At 43.9% G+C, this 19952-nt stretch overlaps 2 protein-coding genes across 2 annotated transcripts; one reads left to right on the top strand and one right to left on the bottom strand.

The window, feature by feature from the left end:
• The first annotated feature begins 5938 nt into the window (after positions 1-5938).
• zbtb42 (zinc finger and BTB domain containing 42) lies at positions 5939-12896 on the top strand. Its single transcript, XM_079286611.1, has 2 exons — positions 5939-6064; positions 7349-12896. The coding sequence occupies exon 2, from the start codon at positions 7363-7365 to the stop codon at positions 8956-8958; it is 1596 nt and encodes a 531-aa protein (XP_079142737.1). The 5' UTR covers positions 5939-6064; positions 7349-7362; the 3' UTR covers positions 8959-12896.
• A 3816-nt stretch (positions 12897-16712) lies between these two features.
• siva1 (SIVA1, apoptosis-inducing factor) lies at positions 16713-19618 on the bottom strand. Its single transcript, XM_079286497.1, has 4 exons — positions 19446-19618; positions 18893-19066; positions 17942-18095; positions 16713-16940 (listed from the first exon to the last, which is right to left on the bottom strand). The coding sequence occupies exons 1-4, from the start codon at positions 19564-19566 to the stop codon at positions 16892-16894; spliced, it is 498 nt and encodes a 165-aa protein (XP_079142623.1). The 5' UTR covers positions 19567-19618; the 3' UTR covers positions 16713-16891.
• Between the last annotated feature and the right edge of the window lie 334 nt (positions 19619-19952).

Below are 19952 nucleotides of genomic sequence, written 5' to 3'. Positions count from 1 at the left end.
TAATGATCAAACCACAAAATGTTCACGTTACTACAATAGAAGACTAAGAAAACCAGCAAATATTCACATTTCAGAGCTGGAAGCAGTCAATTTAGGCTCATCAAAATCAATTAAAAATAATTTCTGTATGAGGCTGTAGACAGTTATTTAACACCCCTTAAATTATATTATAACAAAATATAATCAAAAGTCATTCAATCTTGTCGAATTTAATTTAATAATGTAAAAGCAGCGATGTAAAAGTACTACAAGCAGCAACACATTCTTAAAATTGTACTAAATGATAATTATGCTCATTTAGATAAATAAACAAATACAATGTTCCATCATAAAAACTGTGTAAAAATGGTAATTCCTAAAAGGTAAAAAAAAGAGAGGTGTTTATGGCTATAGTCTGGTGAATGCCCCTGTACACACTGCATGCCATTTTTGTGCTTTTCTGCTTTCAAACCTTTATTCGTGTGCCAACCACTTTTTGAGAAAAAAAAAAATACATAAGATTAAAACTCAAAGTAATGGATAAAACAATAAAAATAACAAGTAAAAAGTAAAACATTCTGAAGCTAATCTAAAAGGTGACTTCAGAGCAGAGGTTTTTGTCTTGCAGTTTGACAACTTAAAAGCATTTCAGACATGAAGCTGAAATGATTTTAAAATCTTTTTTTTTAAACTAGCAGGTACTGTAACCATTGTACGCATGTTGGCATTGGTGTGATGCTACTGTCCTTCTGTTGCTTGTCGGCACTCAAGCAGCATTCTTCTGGTAGTTGATTTATGGCTTATTTTTGGAGGCACCTGATTGGATAAAATTACAGTCGTCATGCTAAAGAAGACATTCTTTCACTCTGAGTTGCTGTGAAGTGGAAAGTGACGTTGACATTTCCAATAAAAGGCCATCAGCCATGCATTTAAGTCCAGGTTCCAATATAACCTTTAGATTTCTTTGTGGCCAGGGATAAATCCTACTGAAGGCACTTTCACAGACATTATTTCTTTCGGCATCCCAGCACATTGGCTGCATCCTGGTTGAGATGTGAACACGTTTTTTACTGGAGCTTTCCAGTACTTTACTGGAGCTTTCCAGTTTTTTTTTTGTGACTGCATCACATGGTCTTCATCAGTGGATGGCGTGAAATCATAACAAATATTAACCTTGCAGAGTCATGTTTATGATAAATGCTTCATCCACTCATAAAGACTGGGTGAAAGATTTTTTTAAAAGCTAGTAAGTGGACTTTGATTTCCCTTCGTTTTTTCAGAGTATTATTTCATCATCAAGACTACTCGTGCTTGATATTTAAGAATGGCATCAGTCGTGTCAACAGGAGATGCAGATGCATAAAGTTACATAACATCAGGACGGATATGAAAGATTGCACCTGTCCTGATGAAACATCAAAGGAAAATGTAAATTATATCAAATTATACCCCTGCTTGTTATAGCACATTGGTTTTGCATAAACTGTCATCTACATCCACAACAGAGAGGTAGGAGTTAAACCAGTTTGGGACAAGTACAGACAGGCCAGCTCAGTCACACTCAAAGGAAGTCAGGGATCCTCTGAATCCAGTGAAGCCCTGTTGACTTAGTCTAATATATCTTTAAATTCCCATTTGAATGTTTGGAAAACCTCTCCCCATACCAGTTCTCATGATATTATTGCTTTAGAATTCTGGCTTACTGGTATGCGCACCAGAGTATGCAAGTAAAATGGGGTAAAAGTGTCTCAGCCCCATTTGGGGTTAGCAATGGTGTCAGACAAGTTCTGTTTAATCTGTATATTGATGATCTGTCCAAGCAACTGAAAGCCTGTAATCCTGGTGCATGATGGGTAATACTCTGGTTCATCACATCATGTATGCAGATGATCTGGTGATCTTTAGTCCTTCTAGCGCTGGTCTTCAGCAGCTCCTCACTATATGTACTGTGTACGGTGTGGAACATGACATCAAATACAACGCCAGTAAGAGTGCTATCCTGATCTGTAGAACTAAAGAGGACAACTGTCTAAACTTCCCTGACTTCAAATTGTCTGACAACAATCTTGGTGTCTGTAGTGAAGTCAAATATCTTGGTCATTTTTTAACAGAACACATGTCTGATGATAACGACATTTCCAGGCAATGTGGTATGATGTCTGCACAAGCAAACAGTCTCTCACGCAAGTCTGGTCTGTGTACAGATGGAGTGAAGATGTCTCTGTTCAGAGCATATTGTACTCCACTCTACACTGCACACTTGTGGTCAAACTACAAAAAAAAGAGTCTACAGAGACTTCAAGTAGCGTACAATGACGCCATGAGAATACTTTTAAAGAGACAAAGATAGAGTAGTGCCAGTGAAATGTTTGTGGCTGCACGAGTCAACACTTTCCAAACTGTTTTAAGAAATCTCATGTACAAATTCATCTGTCGACTGAATGACTCTGCAAATGGGATCAGACTTGTTTTAACCAACATAAGGTTTAGCACCACACGCTACCAGTCCCAGCTGTGGCGACATTGGTACAGCTGTCTCTTTGTAAGGCATTGCTAGGCTTATGTACTTTTATTGTTTGTGTCTGTTTTTTTATGTATCTGCCTGTATGGACCCCGAGTCTGAAATAAAGTCTATCTATCTATCTATCTATCTATCTATCTATCTATCTATCTATCTATTTATCTATATACAGTTATATTTGACCTATTTTTGCAGTTTAATTTCTTATAAAGACACATTTGTATCTGTATGCACAACATAGTCTTCTTTAGCAGCTTTGGCACAAGTGCAGTGAACTACAAATGTGTATGATATTAAAATGCAAGACCGTGCTCTTGAAAGGTTGCGCAATTAACTGATGAATAACGTCACAAGAACAGGATAGCAGGGACAGCAGCCAACATTCCCTCTGTGATGAAAAACGTATTGGCCTCTGCCCTCCGTCTCTCAGCCTCCTCTGATATTAGACATTTCCTTTATTTGTCATTTACACTGTAATGTGTTCCTCACTGCTACCATGTGTCAGCCTTGCCAAGCTGTTCCTGTCATACAAACGGAGCTGAGTGAGGGTATCCCATATTTTCTGCTGCTGTTATTCAGCGGTGCCCTCCTCCTCCTCCTCCTCCTCCTCCTCCTCCTCCTCCTCCTCCTCCTCATCTTCCTCCTCCTTGGCTGTCTCTGGTCCAGCGATGGGAATGCCTACCCTGTTGTTTTGCAGGTTCAAAGCAAAAGTAGCCAGATCAAAGAGTCAAAGTGAGTTAATAATGTATTTCCTGTTAGAGACTCATCTGATCTATTTTCTTGTCATGTGTTCAGAGATGATAACAAACAGAACAGAAGTTAATGGGCTGTTGAAGGAGAGCAGATAACATGCGGCAGCAACAATTAGACACAGAAGGGCAGGAGGGCCATAACAGGGAGCAAGCGGTGGGGGGTCTGACCAATACGGCATCTCCCGGCAACAGCAGTGCAATGTTGCTGCAACTGTCACGTTATTTTCCTCGATGTATTGTCCACCTGTTATGCAGCTTTGGCTACGGTGCCAAAGATTCAAGATTCAAAGACTGAATGCGCCGGAGAATTCGTTGCATTGTCTGATGTGTTTCCCAGCTTGCTTGCAGAAAACCTGAAAGTCGTCTGAAATGAAGTCCGTTTTGTTTATACAGCCCAAAAATATTTACAATCTCTACAACATGTGCCAACTTTAGACCCTCAATTTAGATAAGTTTATATATTTTTAAAAATCAATTGAAATGTGTCAGTATGGTGTTACTTTGTTCGGTCAAGCAGCTCATAAATGCAGTGTGCAACAGTGAATACAGAACAGTAGCCCTACTGTACTGTACATGTGTGTTAAAGCGTGAAAAAAACGAATCACAATAGACAAATCACAGGGACAAATATAAAGGGATACTCATTTTATTCAACTGGAACAACAGCTGTTGTGATAATTTAACCTATCTTGTTGAAGATTGACTGTCTGTCAGTCATTAAAACCTCATGATGTGCAGCCAAATATTGTTCAAACACACTCAATTTCCTTTCACCATATCAAGGAGATTTCCAATTGTTGGAATGGTGCAGCTGTAAAAAACAACAACACACACACAAATATTATGACTTCGCGGATAATAACAATGGGGGAATTGTATGTTGAGCTGTTTCAAGATGATTTTCAATGCATACGGATGCATTATAGAAGCATCCTCAGACAGACATCTGAAACACAACTCAAGCCCACCCCTATGGTGAGACTTTGGTCCAGTGGGGAGTGGATGTGGTTCAACTGTGGCTGGATGGCTGGCTGGTTGGCCGGTCAGGCTACACTGGAATGCGGGGCCTTTTGTTTGTCTGAGAGAGGAGTGGGTCAGGGGGAGAATGCCATTGATGATTGCAGAGAGGAAGAATGAACCTCCAGGAAGTGTTCTCTCTCTCTCTCTCTCTCTCCCTGCTCCCCCACTCTCCCACTCTCATTCTCTCTCCCTCTCCCTCTCTGTCTCTCTGTCTCTATCTTTTTCTGTGTGTGAGAACCTTCACCGTGCCGAGCCTCTCTCTCTGAGGCCGCGGTCCCCAGGCACAACCACTGCTTTGTCTTGCCTTGTGAACACACACCCCTCCTCTACTGGGTGCCTACGTTTGCCAGGGAAACACAGGGCCACTGCTCCTATTCTTATCCACATCGCTGCTCCTGCATTGATGGTGTGTGTGTGTGTGCGCGTGTGTGTGTGTTGAATGGCAAATTGTTTTTCATGTGGCACACTCATCTGATGCTTCAGTATAAACATTTTTCTGACTGGTGTTTTGTCAAAACTAAGAAGTTATTCATCATTTTTGTTTGTTGCGCAACAGCAAATATATGTGTTTAGACGAAATAAAGAGAGTTTTTATTGAGAGAGCGTGACACTGTCTCATTTATGATCATCTGGACATGACCAGAGTGCAGATACCCACCCTCTGTAACAGCCAAACTAAAAATGGAATAAAGCGGTAAGTGGATAAGAATCTAGCCTGTGGCCCCTTCCGACCAGTGGCTGCCGCCTCCCGTCACATTGCTCATTCCCCTCTGTGTCAGAAGGAGCTGCAAATGGCCCTTTCAAAACACACGGCAGCTGGAACACAGGGCAAAGGTGACCAAAGCAGTTGGGGGAGCACAGCGAGGGACAGGGGGGGGGGGGCACGAGATGAGCAGCTGCAACCTCGAGCCCCTGTGTCTCTGCTGTGCCACCATATAGCTTTAACAATTACAGAACAGACTCTGGAGACTCTGTTTTTTTTTACATACTCGACACAAATGTGTGACTTCCCCCCCCCCCCCCCCCCCCAAACGTGGTCCACATAAATCAGCATCCTATACCTGTCTTCAGACAATTAAGGCTAAATAAGTCACAGCCAGGACCACGGTGTGGTCTCCGAAAACAAAGGCGCTGGGTGATGTTGGTGCCAGGGAATTCCACAACCCGGGATTAGAGAGAACGGCTCTTAGAAAGTTCCCAATAGTCCACTGACCCTCCAAATGAACAAAGCATGATTCATAATTCTCTGCATCAGTTTACTTTCACAGATACCAGCTTCTTTCATCCACAGCAGGCATAAAACCACAGGCAACATTTTCATCTTGCAAATTTACATTCTGGATATATATATATATACATATATATATTATAGATACAGTATATCTATATAGTTACAGTATAAATATATATATATATATATATCTATGTAGATATATAGATGTAGATATAGATATATACGTTTCCATACTTCCGGATGTATCACACTGAAAGTCCCGTTCATGGGACAGGTGTTTAAATAAGACAAGCCAATTGATGTTCCCAGTGTACTCTGCTACTTGCTGCCGCTGTGTGAATTCACGGAGTAGTACAGAACTTATTGTGGTCGCGCGATATCGCGAGACTTGTGCCATTATCAACCTGCTTGACACACAGCAGCGCTGAGTGCAGCCTGCCTTGCCAGGGTCGGACTGAAGCTCAAGAAACGACAAGGAGAAGCGAACATCTGGCCGCACATCATGAAAGGACGTCTGGGCTTCTAGGAAAGAACACGACGAACCGGGCGGAAATAAATGTAAGTACGGCGTTTTTGTGCTTTGAAACGGAGAAAGCCAAAGTTACAGAGCGTCCCCTCGCCGCTTCGTTCAGCGCAGTTGAGTTCCTCTGCTGTTTAAAAGGCTCCTAGCAATGCGTTTCCCAACACGGACATGGAGCTCAGTTTACTGCGCCCTTGGCTCTCCTGTATCCTCTACACTTTTCGGTCTCTTATTAAAATACAACTACTGCGCGCAAAATTATAACCGATACTCATGCACATTCTTCTCGGCAGCATCAAACTTTAACATCCAATTCACTTGAGTTTTAATTTTTTTTAATTTTTCGTACAATCTGCCTTTTTCTGTTTTGGATTAACTCCTTTACACAAATTTCACAGTTGTGCGCGTGTGTCTGATGAGTGCGTAAGCGCTTTTTATTATCCATGTTGTCTGCTGCAGTTTTTTTCTTTTGGTGATAAATTACCCGATGAATAAAAAAAAAAGTTAGAAATGTAATCTTTTGACACTTATTAATCCACTTTCTTCTTCTTCTTTTACAAGTTGTGTGTGTAGTTTGGGCCGCGTCGCCCAGAGTTAACATATGGCATAAAAGGGGAGCACAGCTGGAGGTAACGTTTCCATTGCGGTGATGTCAGAGCAGCTGACTCCACAGCTTGCAGTGTAATTAGCAAACATAGCACCAGTTTACTCACTCTGCAGCGCTCTTATTTTTTCACGTTCGCCTCCTTCACCCCCCGATGGACGCGTTGCTAGCATTGCCGCGGTGCCGCTCGCTTGTTCTGTAAACACCGCTGTTTTTTAAGTGTGCGATCGGAAACGCGCCGGTGCGCCACTTTTTTTTTTTTTTTTTTTACTCTCGCAAATTTAGGAAGCTCTAGAAGTAGGCTGACTACTACCAACCGAAAATCCTTCGGTTGATCTGGAGCGGATCCGTTTGCTCCGTGATACATGGGTGGGTGAGCGCAGCGTAGCGTGTCCTGCACCACTGGAGAGAATGCAGGATTTCTGTTCTCAACTTGGACAACGTTATTGATGTAGATCTTTTAGGGGACTTCTATCTGTCCGAATAAAGTTTAGGAATTGCAAATGCTTTTTATGAACTTGTATTTTAAGACACGTGCAGGTTTATTGTCTTGCATGTTTGATCATATACTTTTTCAAATCATTTGGCTGGAGTTATTCCTCACACTTTCTCTGCTTTTGGCCACGTCGTGTCTGATTTGGCGACGGCAGCTCCGCGGTGCCCTCTGAATGGCTTCATTTGGTTTATCCACTATCCTGTTTTTCCTGTTTTTCATCAGGTTATGAAGGAAGAATGGAGTTCCCAGACCATAGCCGCCAGTTGCTGCAGTGTCTGAGTCAGCAGCGTCACCAAGGTTTCCTCTGTGACTGCACTGTTCTTGTCGGGGAGGCTAAATTCAAAGCGCACAGAGCCGTGCTGGCCTCCTGCAGCATGTACTTCCATCTCTTCTACAGGGACCAGCTGGACAAAAGGGACGTTGTGCATCTCAACAGTGACATTGTGACAGCCCCGGCTTTCAGCCTGCTCCTTGAATTTATGTATGAGGGGAAGTTGGATTTCAGCTCTCTGCCGGTGGAGGATGTCCTGGCAGCAGCCAGTTACCTCCACATGTATGATATAGTGAAAGTGTGTAAAGGAAAGCTTAAAGATAAGGAAGTCTCGTCTCTGGATGAAAAGATGAGCGAGGGTCTGGGGCTCAGCTGTCTGGACAGGGAAAATTCCTCTGAAGGCAAGCTGCACAGTAAGCAGCTCATCCGGCGACAGCCCCAGACACAGTCTCAGGGGCTTCACAGGGCCCCCCCGCCAGCTGAGTTTGACATGGACAACAGCGAAGGCAGGCTGGCTGTCACAGATTGTGATAGGTCTGCGCGGAGCAGGCAGAAGGCAAACGGTCACTCTGGCAGGTCCCCGGACCTTGTAAGTGTCAATTATTTGTCAGCAGAGGCCGAGCCCTGTGTCCAAACAGCTGGAAAAACAAAAGCTGATGTCAGTAGTTCCACCGTATCGCTGTCCCAGAGGTCCCGGGCTTCGGATGACATGGACTGTGCGCTGGATTTGTCTTTCAAGCCTCTGTCTAGCAGAGATCCCTTACACCCCTCCTACGTCTCGGGACAGCTGGCCCTCGACAGCCAGCAGCAGGGCACTGAGCCACTTGTTAAAGACGAACACGACTTGCTGTCAGAGCAGGAGGACAGTGAGCCGATGAGCCCTGAGAGCCAGCGCTTTGGGAATAGTGCCAGGAGCTCAGTGGTGACAGGGTTCGCTGCCCTCTTCCCAGGCAACAACGGCTCCACAGCCGCCCTGCTCTCCCAGGAGGAGGACCTGATGGACGAGGAGGGGGAGGCCTGCCGAGGGAGGGAGGGCGCCCCGGGCAGGGAGGTGGAGGAGAGGCGGGGTAGGCTGCTGGGGGACAGCGAGGAGGAGGAGGAGGACGACTTGGCCTCCTCAGACATCTCCACCTCCAGCGGGGTGCTCCTGCCCCCGGGGCAACAGGTGTGCGTGTGCCCCCTCTGCAGTAAAGTCTTCCCCAGCCCCCACGTGCTGCAACTGCACCTCAGCTCCCACTTCCGCGAGAAGGACGGCGCTCGCTCCAAGTTGTCCCCCGACGGCTCGGTTCCCACCTGCATGCAGTGCAACAAGACCTTCTCCTGCATGTACACCCTTAAGCGCCACGAGCGCACGCACTCTGGCGAGAAGCCATACACCTGTGGCCAGTGTGGCAAGAGCTTCCAGTACTCCCATAACTTGAGTCGGCACGCCGTAGTTCACACGCGTGAGAAGCCTCACGCTTGTAAGTGGTGCGAGCGGCGCTTCACCCAGTCTGGGGACCTCTACCGCCACATCAGGAAGTTTCACTGTGGCCTTGTCAAGACTCTCGCCATTGGATAACACGCCTCTCACCAGTGCCAGGACATAAGACCGAATGTCTTTGCATACACTGAATACTACTACTGAACACTTTCCACATTAGTACACACATGTTGGGCAGTTTGTTGGAGACTCATCTCTTTGGATTCTACCCCACGTGGCATTTTCTCAAGTCAAAGTTGTAGCTATGTTTTAAAACTGGAGCTGTTCTCTATGCTGGACTGCGTCACAGGCAGAGAGGTGACGGTGGATAAACACGGGTGCTGTGAAACCCAAGCTGGAGCTGTGTCAACGAAGACGAACAAAATCAGATGATGCACTTGTTTGTTTCTGTCTTGTTTGTGTCAATCTGTCGAGTTTATTTGAAGAGTCTATTTGCTGAAAGAAAAAAAGCGTCCCATGTTCATAATGGGTGATAGCTAATGCTAACATATGTTAATACAATCGTGAGATTTTTATTTGTGCACATGGGAGATCAGAACCGTCCTTAAGTAGCAATATATGATTTTATTATTTTTTTTTGGTATTTGTCTAGTCCTTAACAAGTAAACTATCATAAGGCAGCAAAACTAATGAAGTTTGACTACTGGAAGTATAACTATTTTCTTTCATGGAAGTAGAATTTTTGTTTGGTTGAACTAAAGTTGGGTTCAGATTTATGTTTATAACAAGAGGCAAGCCGACCATCATATCACCATATTTCTTTTTGTGTGCCTGGGGTTGAGCTACCAGCTCGTTAGTTGCTAATGTGAGTGAGCACATATCGATGGAATGGCCCTCTAATTTGCTACTTAAAAATAAGTTCTATAATCATAGGAGGGCTGGAGAGTAGTTAAAAGCGACTGCCTGTAACACTGGTGCCTACTGAAATTCTTAACTATTCACCTAGTGTACTTAAACAAGAATGAGATTATCACTATGCCTTCTTGTAAAAAAATAAAAATAAAAAGAGGGAGTTTTCAGGCCTTTTAAAAGAATCTGGATTCAACTCCACATACCAGGTGGTAACAAAGGTAATTATCGACTCTGGAATCCACGAGTGTCCTTAATTGAATACTTTACAAGAATGCAATTAAAGTACGTGCATCAAGGTCTCGTCAATTAAATGTTTCTTTGCTCGTTTGGGTTGAAAGCAAATGGTTGCCAGTAAATTACATTGTTATTTCCTGGTATGGCGTAAACAAGGGTACACTGACTGACATGGTGTTGAGGGCACACCCTCAGCAGGGAGAGAGAGAGACAGGTGGATATTGTTCAGTACCTGGTTGGTCATCAAAGCTGTGCTCCACATGCCACTCGGCTGAATCGACTGACTTTTGAATTAACCTCGTCACATCATATCTTCTTACCGTGCGTGTGTACGTGTCACTACTGATGACGCTGGGGCCTTTAGTGACGCTTGTCCTGGAAGGAAATGGATTTCGTCTGGCCGTTCACATAGATGCTATCTGGATTCTTATAGCAGAGGGTGTATCACTAAAAGTTCATAATACTTGTCTAATCTGTCCTGAGAAGACTTGATCCGAATATATTTATTAGTTTGACTTGGTTCAGGGTTTACTGTAGGTGTACTACTTTATTTCTATCAGCTTGAAAGATGTTGCGTCTTGCCTAGCGATCTTGGTACTCATTAACAGGTGTTGGGGCTGTCTGTTCATTTTTTTTTTTTTCTCTGTGCAAATCGAGTTACTGTAATTGTATTTTAATATGCCGTGTAGAAATCTCTGCGGAGCGTTCAAGGTTTGTCACATGGAGCATAGAGAAGCACTTGTTTTCTTTTTTTTTTAGCATGCATATAGTTTCAACACTATTGTCTAGGCTGCTATTTCTTACTATATGTATATTTAATGTAAATATATATTCTATTTATCAAACTGTTTTTGTTGTTACAACACATGTAAGGCGGAGAGAGCCGGGTGTCTTATTAAGGCTGCAGTCTCTTAAAGTGTCACGTCTTCCCCAAGGGAGTTTGGTTCCTTCTCCATCGTCGAGACTTTATTGGACTCACTACAAATCAGACCAGTTAATACGGCTCAGGCCGCAGGAAACGGTTGTTCACAAGCACAGCCCCACCGGTTAGGGCATTGGTTAGTGGCCACCTATAGAAAGGAGACAATACAGGCATTGTTTCCTCCCACACCACCAAATCCCAGGTAGTTCTCAAGGGATCATTGCTAGCTGTGGGGAGAAAAAGGCACCGCAAGCCTCTCTTTGCACTTTTCTGTCTTGAATGGAGCCATTGGAATGTGAGAAATAATGTATTTTGCAAAGGGAGACCAAGGACACTGTAAACAGGTGTATTGTTTAGAGGCATCCAAGAACAGCCCCCCCCCCCCTCCTCCCAACATGCAGTAGATAAATGCTTCACTGCTCCTCCACATGGAGGAGATACCACGGTGATTTGATTGCACGTCCATCAAGAGAATATCAGATTTATCACAGTATTGTTTTCCCAAGTACTAGATCTATAGAACAACTGTTGGTGGCTGTGACGATGCAGGTGAAATGTAGGTGTTGCGTATCCATTTCAGCTTGGCACAGCTGAAGGTGTTTCTCTTTTTGTTTGTGTTTCCTTCATGTTAATCACCAAGACTTCTTTCGGGACACAGAAATGAATTCGCACGTGATTTCTCAGCATTTTGCAAACGGTGGAGCTCAAGTCAAGTGCGAGTCGAAGCGTTTCCCTCAGCATCGCCGCAGTCTGTTTTCCTCCTGCTCCCTGACCTGAAGTCAGCGATGGGTGCTTGAATGAATGAATGAGGCTTGTGTGTAATTTTACAAGAAATGTGATATGGCTCCCTATAAACTTGTGCAAACCTTCCTGCCGTTCACATGCCCTGAGAGTTTAATCACTTTAGAACAATTTCAGATGCATAGCTGTTGCATAGCGTTAATGATGTTCGTTTCAATCAGAACACACAGGAATGTAGATGTCTGTTTTTAAGGTACGTTTCTTATGATTGCTTGATTCTCTAATGTACGTGTGTACAGAGGTAGAAAAAACTAACTGTGATGTTTTTTTTTTCTTTTTATTGTTTGCAGTCTTTATTTATACCTCCAGAATGATCACCAGACGTGCCTTGTAGACACACGAATAGGTGTTGCATCTGGAGAAGCCCGTTTTCTATATCTGTACGTTTTTGCCCTCGACTGTGGCTGAAGTTCACATCGCAGCGACGGTAGCCCACTGAAGTGATTCACAACTGTTCCTGTTTTCCCATCATGTCAAAAAAAATCGGACAAAATAAAGGTTTCAAGTCCATTTCTGTTTTTGCTGCTTTGCGAGAGATTACATTTGAGATTACTTTGACCATTTCTGTTTCTGTGAATATATCCGTTTTCAAGGTGTTGAACTGAAGACAAGCATTTTTTTTTTTTTTTTTGTGATTTGGTTTTTAGTTGCCAACGCTACTGGGAGCTAACGGTCTGTTCCTTTAGTTAATGCCACTGTTGAATGTGAAACACTGAGATTTAGATTGTTGACTACTATGGAAACAGCGCTACTCTTGATTGAGGGCTGTGTTTGCCTAACTCACGCTGTATGATCTTTAAGTCTAAAAAAAACAAACCGACTTTACTGGAATTGTGTCCTCTGCAGGTTACAACTGTGAAATTGTGTATAATCATGAGAAATATTTATTATTGCATTTGCTTCTTGTGCAACATTTGACTCTCAGTTTTAATTTGGTTTAAAAAAAGAAAAGGAAAAAAAAAAGCTTCTAAATGTTGAACGAGAAATCTTTTTAATAGAATTTGTAGAAGTGCCATTAGAATTTAATATAATTTTTTAATAATAAAGGTCTATTTTATAGTAATCAATTGCTTCAGTGTTAGTGGTGTAGAGATTAGAGGACAATCTTTATGCAGAATTGACATTGCTTAGATATTGAGGCAATTTACTTTTGATCTATAACTGTCTGTGCATTTTCTTTGTTGGCGCTTTTGGAGTGTGCTTGTGTGCTGTGGAAATGTGACAATCTTGATTTAGGTCTTTCTTAAGATTATGCATAGAATTAAATGGAACAACTTTCTCTCTTTGTGTGGCTTTTATTCATTTACTATACTTCCGTGCACTCACGCTACTTTTCACACAGCAGTCGAAGTAAGTAAAGTAAGCTCTGATGCACGAACAACAAAAGAACCTTGTAGAAGAGCCCTCGTCTGACCAGCAGCAGCAGCAGCAGCAGTCAGCCAGATAGAGATTGTGTGGGCAGCACTGCAGTGTGTACAGAGGCAACAGAAAGTGATAATACTGCTGGTCTTACAGGCCCTATCCCTCTGAAACCATAAACTCAGCTCAAGGACGGATGCAATTTCAAGATGGGCTCCCATTGTCCCTGACCTGTTGCCAATACTCTCCAAAAAAGATAAACCGCAGGTAACAAAGCCAGCTGACTTTGTTCTGTAATTATTACTAAAACTTGATTATATCTGCTACACACACACACACACACATATATTTGTAAGTAAACAAACCAACCAAACATGTCAGCTTGAGAGCTTAATGCCAATTCACTGGACATTTACAAAGGCGAGAACTTTTAATTATTTCCCCACTGCACCATGAAAGAAATCCAGCTGCTCTGCTACGTGATCCCAATGGGGATGTGCTCGGGTTCCCACCGCCCCGCCGCCCCCGCTCACCCATTCTGGGAACGCCATACAGACAAGGGCCGCATCCAACTGCCCCTGCCCCCATCCATCCTATACCTCCACCCCCACAGACCCCCAAAACTGCGGCCTCATCCCACCACTCTATTGTGTGCGTGGGTAGTCGCTCAGCCAGGCTATTGTCTGGCCCAGCTCCCCAGCACGTACTTTATGCACAAACAGCCGACACAGTGGCGCTAGCCAGGCAGCGCCGACATAAAGAAAACAATGTCCTCCCAAGATCATTCATAAACACCCCGAACAGCCGCAGCCAGCTCACCGTAAATAAGGGCCCACTGCAACGCTGTGGCCACCTCGCACTGTACACATCCACAGCAGCAACAGGCCTCAGAGCGCTCGCTGGCACCAACATCTCACATCTGCCTAACGGGATCGAGGGGCTTAGACCGCCTGGTGTGTGTGCTTTTCTTATGGACCCAAACCTTCACATGGAAAGTAGGGGCCATGTGATCGGGCTCAGCTGCAGGGTGGCGAGCTGGGATGTGTGCAATGTAACTCGATGGTGTGATAAAACATTCCTCTCTCAGAGGCGCAAAGCCTGGCTCATTTGGCTGTGAGAGGTTTTGTGTGTGTGTGTGTGTGTGTGCGTGTGTTTAGAGGTACTTGAGAGAAGTTGAGAGGAAAGTTGTAAGTGTCCACCACCAAGGCCAGCGGTGGGAGCCCTTGACCTCTGAAGGGACGGACTGCCAGGGACAGCTGGTGTGGACTGTTTTTATTTATTTATTTCTTAACAAAAGACAGGTGGTCACACTTGAAAAGGGCACACAAACACAGTCACACATGCGCTTGTGTACAGACAATGCGCACACACACACACACACACACACACACGCGCGTACGTGGGTAGTTTTCTTTTTCTCTCTCTGTATGAACACACATGCATATGGTTAACATACACTTAATTTTGGAGGAGCAATTCTTTTGACTTTCAGAATAATAATTGAATTCCCGGTTAATAATATAATAGTCTGGTGTAATAAGTGACCATTATTGCCAACTTTTAAGGCTTCATCCACGTTTAAAGCAGCATTTATGTTATTAGCCACCGCCCAAAGCTACGATCTGAACTGTTTATATACCACACATCAATTGCTACAAGTGCATAAATACATATCAACTAGTGCTCTCACACTGGGTTCGCCTTTTTTGGAGTGGCTCGCCAAGACAGTGTGTCCTTGGTCCACTGTACAGCTGTCACTTACTCACACTCGTTGCCGCATATTTATAGCAGCAGCATCACTGGGCTTGACGCTCGCCACACTCAGACCACAGCTGGTCCCCCCACAAGAATGGGTGAAAGACAAAGCCACGTGCTCCCGCTGGCCGACTGCAGTTGGTCCTGTCTGGAGCGCCGTGGGTGATTATGTGGCCCCCTTCTCCTTGCAGACACCCAGTCCATACATGCACCAGGGAGGAGATGATGAGGATTCGTGCAAGCAGGGAGGGAGGGAGGGAGGGAGGGAAGGGGGCACGCTGTGACCTTCTTTCTTCTTCTTCTTTGAATGTCACGGATGGGGATGTGCTGAAAACCTTGACAGCTGCACTTGAAGGTACAGAAACACATCCTTATGGAGTCAACAGAGAGCAGCGGGGAGAAGGACTACGCATCAGCATCCTTCTCTCTAACGAGATAAAAATGAAGACAGTAAATGTTTTGGACAGACAGACGAGTCGTGCCCAAACCACTGTCATATTTTGATGCAACACAGTACAACACAGTAGAGGCCTACAGTATATCACCGATGTTATTCGTACTGAGGCAACAGCTGAGGGAATAGTGAACGAATCATGAGATTGTGTTCTTCGCAGACACCCCTCCACCGTCGTGTGTTACATCACTTCCTTTCTTCTAGGTTACTCAGTGTACTAAAGGCAGGTTTGATGCAATGATGCATCACAGGAAATTGTCTCAAACAGCTGGGTAATGAAGTTACTTTGAGACCGGCTTTGGATCATTTTGGGTCACTTTGACTCATTATTCCCAACTTAGCTGGTTAAGACAAACTCATTGCTGATTTGATTTTAAATAAAAAGTTAAACTGTTATATTTAAGAAGCAGGAAATTGCAAATATGTTGAGAATTTACTTTACTTAAACCCTTAATTTTGCCAATAGACAAAATTGATTTTTTAATTACTATTAATTGGCTCAAAACACTCCCTCTAGCGTCAGTTATGGACATCTAGGTTTATTTTCATGAGTCAAGGATTGTTTTCTTTAATAAAAGCATAAAAAATATATGTTAATGTCCACCTCAGACTTCCTTAAAGCCTCATCAAGAGATGTGCAGACAACTTGACGCCTTTCCTGCCAGCAGCTGTCTGTTCATTCAGCCAGAAATCAAGCGGTGCCCTCGGACACCGACTGCAGAGCTCCCCAAAGACCGGAGCCACAACTGGCCTGCCGAGCAGGGGACGTGACTCAACAGCTCCGAGGCACACTTGCAATGAGTTCCAGGAAGTGCACTCATCCAAGCCAATCTCACGCGATTGATTTCTATAGAGGCGGTGTTCAGGACTTCTGCCACCGAGAACAATTACTCAGTGTATAATGCCTGACCCTGAAACCAGTGACGAGCCTCGGCCAAGAGAAAGTGATGACTGCGCCGCAAGGTCATGTCCAAGAGGGATAATTGCAGCCGAACAGTCTGCAGCAAAGCCCTGGTTCTGCTCAACCTCTGGGTCTTCTGGTTTCAATACATACATTTGATAGCAGATCCTCAAGGTCAGTCCAGAGAGGCTGGATTGGAATTGTGTTTTCATTGCCAAGACAAAACTTCCATTCTTCAGCTACAAGGCTGAAAACGTGCTCCTTTAGCATACGGAGACAAACGTGTTCCTCCAGCGAGGACGCAGAGTACGATGCTGAACGTGGCCCAGTCTGAAAGGAACTCGCCTCACAGCAGAGTCCTTGAACTGTGCTGCCACCTGCTGATGCATCTACAACACATGAAGACAGTTGGCTAACCTGTCAGCAAACTGGCTGATTTCTGTTCAGACAATCCAATTTCGATTCCTGCATTATTCAACCATTACTCTGCCCCTTTAATTAATCAACATACATACTGTGACTGTATTAAAGATGCATGAAAACATTCAAGTGTATATAAAAGTGTTGAAGTTTATTTCAGTTACTTTAGGAATGAAATACATGTATACACACACGTGAAAACATTTGGATTACATTAAAAAGAAAATCACAGGTATAAAATGCAGTCTTCGAAATATCATGCGAGGAAACTATATATGTTGAAGCATAAACTCCTGATGCCTCCGTCGGTCCTTTACGTCGAGCAACTGCAGCACAGTACTTCATCGTATTGCCCGCTGTAACTGTGGAACACAAAATATATTACATTAAAGTAGTTAACATTTTTTTTAAATCAAAAATTCACAGTCGTCTCATCATTCTACACACTAGTGAAGGTCTAGTTTCAGACTTTTATAAAATGATTTTATTAAAGGCGGCATACGGTGGAAAGGAGGACGCTCTACCACCTGAGCTACGGCCGCAAAATATGATACGAACCATTTATTTTGCACCAATGGAAAACTTTTGGCCTACATTTTAAAGCAATGATGTTGGATCCTGCTCAGCCAACATGAGTCTGATATATAAAATGATCTTTAACAGATTGCTCCTCTGCTAAAATAGCTCTTGTACCGAGGCCCCCCCCCCCCACCAAGAGTTCCAGTTATTTTAAGCATCAAATCTGCAAACTCACCATGTTGGCTTGTAAGGTGGCTGTAAAACTGCGTAGTTTGTTTCTTCAGACTCAAAAGATGAAAAAGCAGCTGTTTTCCTTCCTGCCTCTGTTGTCTTAACATCCAGCGAAACTCCTTTCAGAGCTCTGCTCTTACCGGCCAAAACTGATTAGAACCCAACAAGGGTCAGGGTTGAGTTGGGTCATGGTTTTGTGGCCCGTCTACGAGTTATTAAAGTATCTAATTTTTGTCAAATACAATACAGTTACAGGACTTTGTCGGTCCAGTGACATTGATGCACACAACCCTTCAGTACTGCAGTCTGAGGAATGTCTTTCACAGGACAGATGAGAAACAGCTGCACCCCACACCTCATAAACATGTCTTCAATGCCGAAGTAATTGATTAACCTCGGCGTGAATAGTCTCCGTTTTTAAAGGATCTTTGAAGCTGGGACAAGAAAACAAACAAACACTGCAGCTGGATTCCAGCGAGGGATGCCCTGAAATGTCTTTAAGGCAAATATTTTCCTGCCTACGCAACACAAATGCGACATTGCATTTTAATGAACCATAACACAAAAGTCCTTTGGGAGGCCGAGTGAAAAGGAACTCAGGTTTTGGACTTACTCTATGATGGCGCAGACGGAGCAGCAGAGGCCGGAGCAGCAGGAGCACTCACGAGTGCAGGAGGGACAGGCTAGGCGGTCGCATTGGGAGCATGGCGTCCTGGAGCCCTGGCTTTTCTGACACACACGGCAGCATGTGAGAGCCACTGGTGAACCTAGATCCGCAACAAACACACACACAAAAAAAGGTAAACAAAATGAGCATCCAAATCTGTGACACAACCCTGACATCTGCTGGTGAAAAGCATGAACTGACTTAACCGTAACCTTTTTAGCCTCCGAGTCAGATAACTTCTTTTTTGCCTGCTTGCTCATTTAAAAATAAGTGTTGACATCAAATAAAACGTATGTGCTTTGCAGCCCTCATTACCAAATGACTATTACACAACAGAAACTTGTAACCCAGTCAAATAACAACATTTATTTAACTTTGGTGGTGTGGAGAAAGAGTGGAGGCCTTTTCTGCTTGCCTTGCTACTTGATGTGTGTATAATTACTCTCCCGCCATCTTTTTTTACAGAGAAAAACTAACTGTGGGTTTTGTAGCCTATTACATACATTTAAATTGCTTAAGAAAGGGCTCACCAACTATTTTTCAAATATCAGTATCGTATTAAGATCAATCCCATGCGTTCCATTATGTATTAGTAGACCTGTAGCATAAACTCACGTGCAAGAATATTTGTCCTCTTTGGGATTCTGTGTGTATAACGAGGACGGAGCAACAACTACATTTTATTGTGCAATCCTGCATTGTACATGACAAGAACAAATCCTTGAAATAGATTAAGTGTTGGCCAAACGCATGGCCAATGGTGAGAAACACGATAAGACCCTGTTATTTGACACATCAGAATAGATCCTCTTTCATTGTTGGGTGTGACAGCATATTTTGCTCTAAATACATCTGGAGTGTAGCCATCCCTTCCCCTGCTCGTCAGTTTAGCCTCACCTTGTGCAGCGTTTGCTCGTGTCAGTCTCCCATCGTGTCCGATCAATGTCTGTCCTCTCAGCAGAGGCTGGCTGCATGCGGGAGTCTCCGAGTCTCCAGTGGACCTCTCCTCTCCGGTCCATAGGGTGCCCATCACAGCCTTGGCACCGCTGAAGAGCAAGTTCTTCGTCTTTGCTGTGAAACAATGAACCCACGCTTAGGTGAAATGACACGTGACCGCCCAAGAAGCTGATGTTTACGGCACATTAAAGCCAGTCGGACTGTATTGTGGTAGTTCAGAGGCCAGCTGGAAGTAGCGGCCACTAAACCATGACTATCTTATTTAGCAGCCGCTACAACGTTACTCACCTAATGTGTTCAATGTCAACAGGCCCAACTAATGCTATCACATGACATGAAAAAGCCTAGTCGTTACAGGAACATAAACACATGCACAAGAAGTGGCCACCGTGACTGTTCTATAGTTGTATATAACGTTAGGTGACTCCTGCTACGCAAGCAATAAACTCAATGTGCGCAACGACGAAGCTAGCACGAGCGAACAGCCACTCACCGTATATTTCTTGCTTGTATTTGTTCCCAAACACGCCATAATTATTCAGCTCCTGTTGTCCGACGTGTATTTTGTATTGAGAGGAGAAGGTTTCCGGAAAAGGACAAGCTCGTTTCGGCATTTTCTCTGGAAATAACTCCCGACGTGCTACGACTGACTTCCACACTTGTTTGTTGCGGGAAAAACTGCAACGGAGACGCCAACCAACCAATCACACACATCCTTTATGGTCACATGAAAGCTACGAGCCAATACGATAACGATTCTTCTGTCACGTGATGTTTGGTTCTCTATTAAACGTTTTCCACACGGTGCTGCCTTCAAGGGCGGCCACGAATTTTGTAATTTATCTTTTCAATTCCAGAAACGAAAAGCTGGAGATCGGTGGAGTAAATGGGCAAAGCATGACTACAACCCAGGACAGACAGTAATTAAAAGTCTGAAAGAATGCGTGCTACTCTTTTCCTCATGTTGAAAGTAATGATCTTAAAGTAATGATCAACACTG

This window comes from Melanostigma gelatinosum (assembly GCF_949748355.1).
Source record: "Melanostigma gelatinosum genome assembly, chromosome: 16".
Classification (NCBI taxonomy): Eukaryota; Metazoa; Chordata; class Actinopteri; order Perciformes; family Zoarcidae; genus Melanostigma; species Melanostigma gelatinosum.
The sequence above is the reverse complement of the archived record's forward strand: the minus strand, read 5'-3'. Positions and strand labels throughout refer to the sequence as shown.